The 11,907-nt window shown below is 57.8% G+C and overlaps 1 protein-coding gene across 5 annotated transcripts in view; it reads left to right on the forward strand.

Moving 5' to 3' along the window:
* LOC138805062 (transcription factor ETV6) overlaps positions 1–10,051 on the forward strand; it is a 101,782-nt gene extending 91,731 nt beyond the window's left edge. For all 5 annotated transcript variants that reach the window (XM_069989612.1, XM_069989613.1, XM_069989614.1 and 2 more), the window contains exons 5-8: positions 967–1,506; positions 5,560–5,702; positions 6,541–6,641; positions 8,118–10,051. In XM_069989612.1, coding sequence (XP_069845713.1) covers positions 967–1,506; positions 5,560–5,702; positions 6,541–6,641; positions 8,118–8,223 — 890 coding nt within the window. In that variant the 3' untranslated portion in view covers positions 8,224–10,051. The remainder of the gene's footprint in view (positions 1–966; positions 1,507–5,559; positions 5,703–6,540; positions 6,642–8,117) is intronic.
* The last annotated feature ends 1,856 nt before the right edge of the window (positions 10,052–11,907 follow it).

Below are 11,907 nucleotides of genomic sequence, written 5' to 3' on the forward strand. Positions count from 1 at the left end.
TAAAGGAACTACCACCCCTGTCTCCATTTATCCCCTGGTGTGTTCTCCAGTCTCCTTTGTGAGTTCTTTCTGTGGACAGCGAGGAGGCCGACGTCTCTGGCTTTCTCTAGATTTCTCTGCTCAGTGAACAAGAGCAATGTCTGTGACGATGAGCTCTGTGTGCAGACATTGTCCCATGGCTGGTGACTGGCTTTCTCTAATCAAAACCATTGCCATTCGGTGAACAGCGGCCACTGTGGTGCTTTGAGCACATCTTGGCATGAGCCGTTTCCATGTGACAGAGTGACATGGGGTTCTCATCCCCAACTCTGCCTGGGGTGCATTTATTTGCCTGCCCCTCAGTTTCCTCATCCAGAAATAGGAGCAGCGCACATCCGGCTTGAGTGTCCAAAGACTTGAACAGGAGGATCCGATGCGTAGGATGTAGTCATCGTTAACCATTGTTATTATTAGCAGCAACAACTAGAGGTAGAGAATATAAAAATCTGGTTATGGAAGTGTAAGTCAACCAGAGTATTTATAGGCCAGGTGGGATGGTAATGCCTATAATCCCAGCTACTCACAAGGCAGAGATGCAGAAAAATTAACAAATCAAGGCCATTCTGGGCAAAATGTTAGCAAAACCCTATTGCAGCCAACACACCAGGCGTGGTAGTGGACACCTTTCTTCCCAGCTGTAGGTTGGAGGGCCACTGGGGCTTGCAAAACTGCAAGACCCCCACGTGGAAATTAAAGCAGAAAGGGCAAGGGGCATGGCCCAGGCGGTAGAGCACCAGGGTGGGGGAGACTGCAGACATTCCTTAGGAACTTGGTGCCCACAGGCAGAGCCAAGGGAAGGCATGGGAAGGAGCAGAAGAGGCCGCCGGGATTGCAGGGCAGAGCGTCTGTAGGCCGGGCCTGGAGCCTGGTGCCACACAGGGTCTCCCCAGCATGCACGCACCCAGCACCCTCTCCTGTACCGCACAGATAACTGCGTGCAGAGGACGCCGCGGCCGACCGTGGAGAGCCTGCACCACAACCCCCCCACCATCGAGCTACTGCACCGCTCACCCATCACCACCAACCACCGGCCTTCTCCCGACCCCGAGCCGCGGCCGCTCCGGTCCCCGCTGGACAACATGCTCCGCCGCCTGTCCCCAGCCGAGCGGGCGCCGGGGCCGCGGCTGCAGCAGGACAACCACCACCAGGAGGCCTACCCCCTGTCGGTGTCACCCGCGGACAGCAACCACCGCTCGCCGCCCTCTGAGGCCCTCGCCAAGCCCGGCAGCCCCCGGCCCGAGAACGCCCGCGTCATCCAGCTGATGCCCAGCCCCATCATGCACCCCCTGATCCTCAACCCCCGGCACACGGTGGACTTCAAACAGTCGCGGCTGTCCGAGGACGGGCTGCACAGGGAAGGGAAGCCCATCAACCTGTCACACCGCGAGGACCTGGCGTACATGAACCACATCATGGTGTCTGTGTCCCCGCCAGAGGAGCACGCCATGCCAATCGGGAGAATAGCAGGTGAGTGCGGACCAGCCCCAGGGCTGTGGTAGCAGGAGGGGCATCCATTGGAGCATTCTTGAACCTGTCCATTGGGAGCCCTCCTGCGCCTACACCTGTCTATGAAGGAGCCCACCTACACCTGCACCTGTCTAGAGAGCCTTCCTATACCTGCACCTGTCCATCGGGGAGCCCACCTACACCTACACCTGTCCATCAGAGAGCCTTCCTATACCTACCCCTGTCCATCAGGAAGCCTTCCTACACCTGCACCTGTCCATCGGGGAGCCCACCTACACCTGCACCTGTCCATCGGGGAGCCTTCCTACACCTACACCTGTCCATCAGAGAGCCTTCCTATACCTACACCTGTCCATCAGGGAGCCTTCCTACACCTACACCTGTCCATCAGAGAGCCTTCCTACACCTACACCTGTCCATCAGAGAGCCTTCCTACACCTACACCTGTCCATCAGGGAGCCTTCCTACACCTACACCTGTCCATCAGGGAGCCTACCTACACCTACACCTGTCCATCAGAGAGCCTTACTATACCTACACCTACACCTGTCCATCAGAGAGCCTTACTATACCTACACCTGTCCATCAGAGAGCCTTACTATACCTACACCTGTCCATCAGGAAGCCTACCTACACCTACACCTGTCCATCAGGAAGCCTTCCTACACCTACACCTGTCCATCAGGAAGCCTACCTACACCTACACCTGTCCATCAGGAAGCCTTACTATACCTACACCTGTCCATCAGGGAGCCTTCCTACACCTACACCTGTCCAGCAGGGAGCCTTCCTACACCTGTTCATCAGAGAGCCTTACTATACCTACACCTACACCTGTCCATCGGGAAGCCTTCCTGGCCCTTTCTACACCTATACTTAGACTTGTCAGAAACCTTCCAGACCCTTCCTACACCAACACCTTCCAGAGTGTTCTTTCCTCACAGTCCCTCACTACTACTTTTTAACCTTATTTGTCAAATACCAGCACCTTCTGGAATGTGTACACACTCGCCTGCATGCTGTATAGGGCAGGGCAAGGCCTTGGTGCAAGGGGTCCACACCTCACACACCTGCACACACTCAGCCTGTGTGCCCTGGAGGGCGGGGTAGGGGATTGCGGGGCTGTTGATCCTGGGGATTTCGTCCCTCGGGGTGGGGGCCGGTTCTGCACTCATTTTCAGAAATCAAAGTGCCCTGAAAAGAAGGCAGTGAGGGCAGTATTTCTAAAAGATGACACACAGCAGCCACCCTGCCAGGCCTGGCTGTGGGAAACAGGAGAAGGGCTTGGGAAGATTGGAAACTCCAGTTTGCCTAAGGGGGTGAGCCGTGTGGTCACATGCCCGGCGGGGAACCAGCCCGCACATCGTCAGACGCTGGGCAGACGCCCGGCCTCACCCCAGTATCACAGTCAGAAAATCCACACGTGGCCAGTGCCTGCTGCCACCAGAGCAGCCTCGTCGCAGGTCGCCTTCTGCCTGCTTCGTAGCTGGAACCCAGGGTCAGATGACTAAAAACAGTCCCTTGGCGTCCTTGTCCTGGTGCCTGAAGTCCTGCATTTGAGTGTTAAAACAACACCGAACGACCGCAAAGTGCGCTCTTCTGCGTGCATCCCCTGGCACCATGACTCAACCTGCCTACCCAGAATTCTTAGCATCAGCCACCTGGCGTGGAAGCTGTTGGTTATGTGGGACTTGCACGCCTATTTGTAGTCCCTGTCCAGTGTGTACACACTCACTCGGCCCCTGGCAGGAGGCACAGGCAGGCTGGGAAGCGTTTCCCCCTCAGCCACAAGAAGGGTTTTTACAGGACCTGTTAGCGGGGAGAGGGGGGAACCTCACCTGGCAGGAAACAGCAAGAACTCGCTTTCTGCAGCCCAAAACAGCATTCTGTCTAAGCTACAGCCTTTCATAATCATCCCCTCATGGAAGAGACCATTGGAGGAAGGAGTATCTCTCTAAAATGCCCACCTCTGCTTCAGCATGTCCACAGCTGGGCGGGGCCCAGTGAGGTGACCATCATTTCCTAGGTTATCTTATTGACAAAGCCTGAAGATTCGAGGTGAGCTCTAACAGTCTACAGAGCCTCTAGGAACAGAAGGAAGATGGGCCTTTTATCTAATAGAATGGGCTTTAAAACCAAAGTAGAGCCAGGAGCCGATGGTCACGCCTTAATAGTAATAGTCACTCAGGAGGCCAAATCTGAAGATCACAGGCAGGAAAGTTTGTAAGACTCTGGTCCCCAATTAACCACCAAAAAAGCCAGAAGTGGAGATGTGGCTCAAGTAGTAAAGCATGAGCCTCGCCACAGGGCTGGCAGTGTCCAGGCTGTGAGCGTTTGCCAGGTCCTCTGCGGCCGAGGAACTCGTCACCTCCTAGGGCTTTGACAGTGGCCTAGGTGGTTCTGTCTGCACCAGGGCGACATTGGCAGGTCTGTCCTGAGGCTTGGATTGCCCCCACCCTCCCTCCACCACGGGATGGGTGGACACAGAGGGGCCAGCTCTGAGGGCAGAGGGGCTGACGCTCCATCGTCCTGACATCACATGGCCCAGGCCCAGGTCGAAGAAAGGAGACCTGGCTGCAGGGACGCGGAAGGCTGTGGCTGGCGCTCAGGCTCAGCTGGTGACAGCACCACATTCTCTTCTTCCTCCTCACACTGTTCACAGAGGGATTTCACAGTGCAGGAGTCAAGTAGAATCTTATTTTTCCAGCCAGTCTTAAGGTTTTCCAGAGACTGCCCTCCTGCTCCTGGCTTCTCTGAGAACACAGACCACATTAGGTCACACAGACCTTGAGTCTCGTGGCGTGTGTGTGTGTGTGTGTGTGTGTGTGTGTGTGTGTGTGTGTGTGTGTGTGTCTTGTGGCACGTGTGTGTGTGTGTGTGTGTGTGTGTGTGTGTGTGTGTGCCCTTCTCTGAGAACACAGACCACATTAGGTCACACAGACCTTGAGTCTCGTGGCACGTGTGTGTGTGTGTGTGTGTGTGTGTGTGTGTGTGTGTGTGTGTGTGTGTGTGTGTCTTGTGGCACGTGTGTGTGTGTGTGTGTGTGTGCCCTTCTCTGAGAACACAGACCACATTAGGTCACACAGACCTTGAGTCTCATGGCACGTGTGTGTGTGTGTGTGTGTGTGTGTGTGTGTGTGTGTGTGTGCGCGCGCCCGACATGACTTACCAAACTGGGCGGGGCATGGAAAGCTGGGAGCTGACGGCATGGCGCCCTCGGACCCCACCTCCTGCATCTCCTGTCCCTTGAATTGTTCCAAAGAGAAGGAAGAGCCGCCCTCTTAGGTGTAGACCACAGAGAAGGGCGCTTGCCTCTGGGGGTGTGGGGGGTTTGCTGTGTTGGCTGTGGGAAAGTCCGGGTCTCACCCGGGTGCGGTGGCTGGCACCTGCTTACAATGCCAGCGTTGGGTGGGCGGTGGCGGGAGGGTGGGGAGCTCAAGGCCAGCCTGCGCTGCGTAGTGAGACCCTGTCTCCAACAAAAGAGTTTTCCTAGTCCGGACGGGCCACCCTTCCCAGCTCGCCAACCCAGCCTAACCCAGCACACTGAAGTGCAGGAGCCCAGAGTTGGACCCCCAGATCCTCAGGGCCGCAGCTGAGCATGTCCTTGGTCTGTCAGAGGTCCCTTACCAGCCACCAAGCCAGGAACCCCACAAATGGGGCCTGCCGTGCACCGGTTAGAACGCCTAGTCTGTCTGCCTCAGCACCCATCAGGCTGTGATCAAACGGGAAGATTGTCTCATTAAAACCACACTAGCTGCAACTCCCACACGCCCCCCCCCCATTCTCCTTGGCCACTTTCAGCCACCCAGTCCCCGTCCACGGTGCCGCCCACCAGTGCCACAGCTGTCTTCCAGCCTCATCTGCGACCCCGCCCCTGTCTGAACTGCAGGGAGGCCTTGTCCCCCTCCCCCCCCTGCCCTCCCCCCAGGCCTTCGGCTGCCGTCAGAGCCCGTTCGTCTAGGGCTCCGTGCGCTGCCTGTCGCCCAAGACACTCCGGTCCTGGTGACGGATGAGAAGCCGTGGCCCCGGTGTGAGCAACCCCCTTCTCCACAGACTGCAGGCTGCTCTGGGATTACGTCTACCAGTTGCTCTCCGACAGCCGGTACGAAAACTTCATCCGATGGGAGGACAAAGAGTCCAAAATATTCCGCATCGTGGATCCTAACGGCCTGGCTCGACTCTGGGGGAACCATAAGGTAAGAGGGGCCACAGGGTCCCTCAGCCAGGGGGCCGGGGTGGGCCCGCCGCTGCCTGATTCCTCGCAGGACAGATGGTGCAGAAGAGGGAGGTGTGTGCATCCGGGCCGTCGGGTGGTCTGCCTCAGTGTCCCTCCTGTGCCACTTCCGTGGACCAGGTCCCTGCCCTCCCCCCATGAGTCCTGTGACCCACAGGGGGTGTCAGGACAGTCACCTCCATTCTGTCTGCAAGACATCAGTCCCTTTCCCAACAAACAGTGCGAGAGCTCTGAAGAATCAGAATTGAAAACAACGTCTTCCGTAGTTCAGACTCGCAGAAGAGCCCATCCCAGGGGCCCAGCCGAGTGAGAGCCAGGGAGGCAGGCGAGGCGGGAGGCCGGGGCAGGCAGACCGCACGGCCAGGCCCCCGCCAGGTGCCTCAGCTCCGCCGCGCCCGCTCCCTCGCCACGCCAAAGCCCAGAGCTCAGAGCCACTGTGTTTCTGCTGCCCAACCTGGACTTAACCCGTCCGTAACCCAACAGCCACAGACAAGCCTGAGAATGAGCGCTGCTGCGGCTGCTGCGTGGTTAGAGGATGCGGGACATCTCCGGAGGCCGCTCTGGGCTGGGCCGCGTTCACTAAAGCTCCCAGCCCTCCAGACAAAGGGGTGCGGTGGCCGAACATGGCCCCGCATGAGAAAGCCCAGGGCCCACGGAGAAGCGTGGAGGATGAGCAGGGCACAGGCCGCGTGCAACACCGGGCACGCCGAGACCGCAGGAGCTTGGCTGTAATGGCTGCCCCAGTGCCTTTCGGAGTTTACTTCATCATGTCTTCCTCTCTTCCTCCTCCTAACAAACAGAACAGAACAAACATGACCTACGAGAAAATGTCCAGAGCCCTGCGCCATTACTACAAGCTCAACATTATCAAGAAGGAGCCAGGCCAGAGGCTCCTGTTCAGGTAAGTGCTCCCCTTCCTCTCCTCCTCCTCCCACTCTTCCTTCTCTCCCTCCACCACCTCTTCCTCTTCTCTTCCTCATCCTCTCCCTCTCCTCCCCTCCTCCTCTTCCTTCCTCCTATTCTTCTTCCTCATCCTCCCCCCTCCTCCTCCCCCCTTCCCTCTCCCTCTCCTCTCCCTACTGTTATTCTTCCCCTATTCCTCCCCCTCCTCCCCTCCTCTCCCTACTCCCCCTCCTCTTCCTCCTCCGCTCTTCCTCCACTTCTCCATCTTCCTCTTCCTCCTCCCCTCCTCCCCTGCTCCTCTCCCCTTCCTCTTCCACCTCCCCCTTTCCTCCCTCTCCTTCCCTTTCCCCCTCCCTTTCTCTACTTCCCCCTCTCCCTCCCCTCCTCCACCTCCCACAACCCTCCTCCCTTCCTTCTCCCTCTCCCTTCCTCCACTTCCCCCTCTCCCTTCTCCTCTGCTCTTCCTCTACTCTACCCCTCTCCCTTCCCCTCCTCTCCTCCTCCCCCTCATCCTCTCCTCTTCCCTTCCTCCTCTTTCCCCTCCCCTCCTCTACCCTTCCTCCACCTCTTCCTCTTCCTCCTCCTCTTCCTCCTCCTCCTCCTCTGCTGTTCGGAGACGCAGCAGTGTGACTGTACATACTGCAAACTGGATACCAGTGCTGCTTGGTGAGGATTTGAGAAACATACACTTGTTTCCTACTCATGTGTGAACTTGAGTGAAGCCAAAGCTAAGCAGATTGCACCCTGATGGTGGTTAGCAGGGCACCTCAGCGGGGAGGCTAAACACGCCCGTGCAGGTCACCCACCCAGGAGCTGAGCGCCGAGCAGATTCACCGCGCTAGCACGGACTCTGTAAAGAGAGACCGGGAAGGATGTGGTTGGAGGTATCAGACTGTACCATAGGAAGAGCTGGGGCCCAAGTGGTGGAGCGCTATAGCCTTGAGCAAGAGGAGCTCAGAGACAGCGCCACGCCGTGAGTTCTTGAGTTCAAGCCCAGGGACTGGCAAAAAAGAAAAACACAAAAGGAGTGGGCGTGCTGACACACGAAGACTTAAGCCGTATGGGTGCGTGTGTAGACACAGTTATTCCTAGCATAGAACAAGGCAGGGACCCTCCGTTCCTGTGCCTCCCCCTCCCACCCCCCGCACCTCGGTCCTGGTGAATGGCCGCTGGGGTTTTTTGGGTGGTACTGGGGTTTGAACTCAAGCCCTCGAGCTTGCTGGTCCAGTGTTCGTGGGCTTGGGCCTCGCCTCCCGCCCTGTCTCCAGCCATCTTGCAACTAGTTTTCTGTGACTCCTAGCCACGCCGGTCACGGTGCTGGGCTGACCCCGGCTGATCGCCATGCCGTGGCAGCAGGAAGGTGTGCATCACCGGCTCTGTGCCGAGGTGGCTGGGTGGCCGTGGCAGCGGTGGCCCGGCCCCGCCTTCCGGGTGATGGCTCGGGAATCCCCTCACTCCTGTGTCCTCATCCCAGGTTCATGAAAACGCCAGACGAAATCATGAGTGGCCGGACGGACCGGCTGGAGCACCTGGAGTCCCAGGAGCTGGATGAGCAGATGTTCCAGGAAGATGACTGCTGAGGGGGCCGCAGGCCAGGCCACAGAAGCGACCGCTAACGGGGCCGCCAGGCCCCAGCTGGGCCAGGCCGCCGCCCGCCCCGACCAGAGCTCCGGCACAGTGGCCCGCTGGCACAGCCAGCAGGGAAAGACCCAGCGTGGCGGGAACGCCTCCACCTCCAAGCAGGAGGCCCCGGGCACCCGGGTCCCCCGGCGGAGCGGCCGGGCCTCCCGAGGGCGGTGCCCGCCAGCCTCGCCTTCCCCGCAGCCTCCGTCTACGACTCCCTGACCCGTCTTCTCCGGTGGTGTTCTTTTTTCTTTCCGGTTTTTATTTTTTAAGAACTTGCGACATGAATTCTCATCGTTCATACAGGGGAAGACATCAGATCTTGTTTTCCTATGGAAATATATATTGATTTTATATATATCTATATATATTATTTTTGCAAATCTTAGAGTACGGCCAGCTTAGCTGGTCAGAAAAGAGAATACTGCCGAAGGAGTGACTTCCTCCTCTTCCCGCTTGTGGTTTAGGTCTGCCCTGCTGGGACAAAGACCCAGCGGGTCCTGGTGGAGACGGGGAGAGAGGCTTTTAACAAGGATCTCGTGGAAGGAAAAGCCATTTCTCTCTCTGCCTTGCTCTCTCTCTCCTTCCTTCCTGCGCCCTCTCCCCCTCCCCCCTGCTGCTGTACTCTATACCTCTCCACAGAGCTCAGCTCGTTAGAGAATCGTGGAGTTTGTTGCCACCTAAACAGACCAGTGACTTGGATGTCTCATCAGAGGGAGGCGGCACAGGGAGGCCACCATGGCCGGGGAAGATCAGCGCCCATCTGCGCCCGCCCAGGCTGTCTGGAAGGCCCGGGCCCCAGGCCTTAGCGCGCAGAGACCGCAGAGGAGAAATAGAGAAAGGCCACACAGGCCTAGCAGTCCAGAAACTGGGCAGAATTTTCCTGAAACAGATTATTCAGGTTAGTGGGAAGAAAAGCCCCTCCAGTTCATTCCAAAGGCTGCCCGGTGTCACTTTCCATGGCCTTGTGGATTTTTTTTCCCCCTTACTTCAGTTCCCAGCCTTCTTTAAAGCTTTCTGGGAGCCACTGATCACAGTGTGTCTTGTTGGGGGGCAGGGGGACCCTGGAGTCCATTCCCACTTTGGGGTTTGTCGAGCTGGTGCAGACAGGAAGTTCCCCAACGGCCTTGCTCTTTGCTCCCTCGCATGCTGCACTCCAGAGGGCCATGCGCTCGCTTCTTCCTGTCTGTCGGTGGGCAGCACCTCCTGCAGCCAGGCCTGCAGCAGCTGCAGATCTTTTCTCTTCCCGGCTTCACCGCCTGTGGCTACTCTCTGGGCGAGGTCAGCGAAGCAGTGTATGGAGCGTCGTCTCTAAATCCAGATCTGCCTTACAGCACCCCCCTCACCCATCCCCCCCCCTCCCCCGCTCCCTCCGTGACACCCGGGGCTCACTTGAGTTCCACGAGCAACGGTTGGCAGAGCCCGGGCTGTGCTCACTGACAGCGGCCACCAGCCCCGCTGCAGGGAGATGCACGGTGGTCCAGAGACTGGACTTGAGCCAACTGGGGTTCTCGAGCCTGCTCTGCCCAGGCTGGCCACCAGACACAGGTAGACGCACGTGGCCAGCCCACTCCTGCACCCCGTGCTTCCCCGATCCACCCTCAGGAGGACAGGACGCTGCTTTCTGTGTGAAGGGTTTTGGTGATTGTATTCCAGCAGATCCCAGCCTTTCCAGAGTGTTCAGGGAACTGGGCATGGGTATTGGGAGGCAGAGGCAGGAAGATCAAGAGCTCAGGACTAGCTCAGAATAAGTAGATTCGTGCAAAAAAAAAAAAAAAAGCAAAAGGGATGGAGACACAGCTCAAGTGTGGTCAGGTGCTTGCCTAGTGCACACAAGGCCTTGGGTTCAACCCCAGAACTGCAGAGAGAGAAAAGTGTGGTGGTGATCCACGTCCAGCCTCTAAGATGGCCAGGGCACCGAGTCACATGGTGGGTAGAGGCCAGGAGCTTCTCCGAGGCCCCTGGAGTCAAGAGCAGGCGCCACGCTGCTCTTCCTGCAAGCCAAGGCTCATTCTTGCCCTTCGCCACATAGAAGGCTGGGCCTCTGACACTCGGCACCGCAAGTGCGTTCTGGGGGGACATCCCTCGCCGGGGAGTTCTGACTTGAAGCATCCTCTGAGGACGTGAGGCCGAGGGCCATCTTCAGGCCCTGTAGAGATGTCCCAGCCCCTCTTCGCTATGGACACCCCTCCGCCCATGCCACCCCGGGGCACAGGGCCTGCCCTCTGCAGACCCTGACGAGTTCATAGCCACACGCGCCCACCACCCTGAGGGACTGGAGGACGGCCCCCGCGTTTTCCCTACAGGATCCTCTCACTGAGCAGAGAGGGGGCGACGCGTCTGCCCCGGACCGCATCGAAGGCGTCAGCCATGGCAATCAGGAGAATGGCGACTCTCAGACTGCAGGCGGGCGAAAGAAGCAGGGCCAAGCCTGCTCTGCGGCTGGGGTGCCTGCCGGCCTCAGCTCCCCTGAGCCGGGGCTGGATCCAGTGATGCTGGTGGCGGTTGGCAGACGGGGTGTGCAGAGTAACACCACTCTCTCAATCTTGACCCCAGACTAGGGAGCCTCCCATAAAGCAGCACCCCTAAAACCCACAACCTTTGAGGGTCCCCACTGGAAAAGAGGAGCCACGGGCCAATGGGTTTTTAGAAGAGTACTTTAGAATCCTCGATGCACGCCCTTTACATATTGCACAGATGAGAACACTGCTTCGGTTGGAATTTGCGGGAAGATGTGGCAGCCACCCCTGCCCACCGCCCTCTGCCCAGGCCGGGCCCACCCCACGTGCACACCTGTGAAACCTTACCCAGCAGCCGCACCCGACGCAGCCCGCCCGGACCCAAGATAAAAGATTCGGGAAGTAGAGGAAAACAAAAGCAATCTCTTTGCCCAAGCATTCGGTGCTAGTTAGACCTGCCGTCCACTCAGCCAGCCGCTCCTCCTCTGACAGAGGCCTGGGGAGGGGCACGGGGCCCCCATAATCCCACCCATCTAGCGCCCCCAAGGGCCACCCCCACCCTCGGCCTGTCTGCATCAACGCTGTGCCACTGTAAGCTCCTGATCTCACTATGCCGAGAGAACATTCTTGAAGATTTCTCTCCGTGCCCACCGGCAAGCCAGGACGAATCTCAAAGGCTCTTTTGTTCTTTCTTTTTTTTTTTTGGTTTAGTTTCTAATCTCTTGTTTATGAGGTGTGGGGTTTATAAGGGACTGAATCAAATGAATGTAACAAAAACAAAAACAAAAAAAAATGCCTTTTCTCAGGGCCAGTGAGTTGCAAATAATTTTTAAAGAAAAGCCTATAATTACATCATCTCAATAAATTTTTTATAAAAAAAAAAAAAGTGCAAGGTCCCAAGTGTCTGTCTAGTGACAAGAAGGCCAGTCCTGGCTCCTCTGAACGGAGATGGGGTCCAGGCTGCTATTGGGCATCAGCCCTCAGGCCCGAGATGTGAGAACCAGGCGGGGGGGGGGGGACCAGGACCCCAGGCCTGGAGGCCACCGCACAGCCGGAATCCGCCCAGTGTTCCATGTCTCACCTCTCAGCCACACCAGCCAGCCCAGAGCTGGAGAAGGAAGATTACATGGGTTTTTAGCAAGCGGTCTGAAACAGGGTCTCAGGCAAGACAGTGTCTGAGAA

The sequence above is a fragment of the Dipodomys merriami genome, unplaced genomic scaffold (assembly GCF_024711535.1).
Source record: "Dipodomys merriami isolate MVZ:Mamm:240054 unplaced genomic scaffold, mDipMer1.0.p SCAF_384, whole genome shotgun sequence".
NCBI lineage: Eukaryota > Metazoa > Chordata > Mammalia > Rodentia > Heteromyidae > Dipodomys > Dipodomys merriami.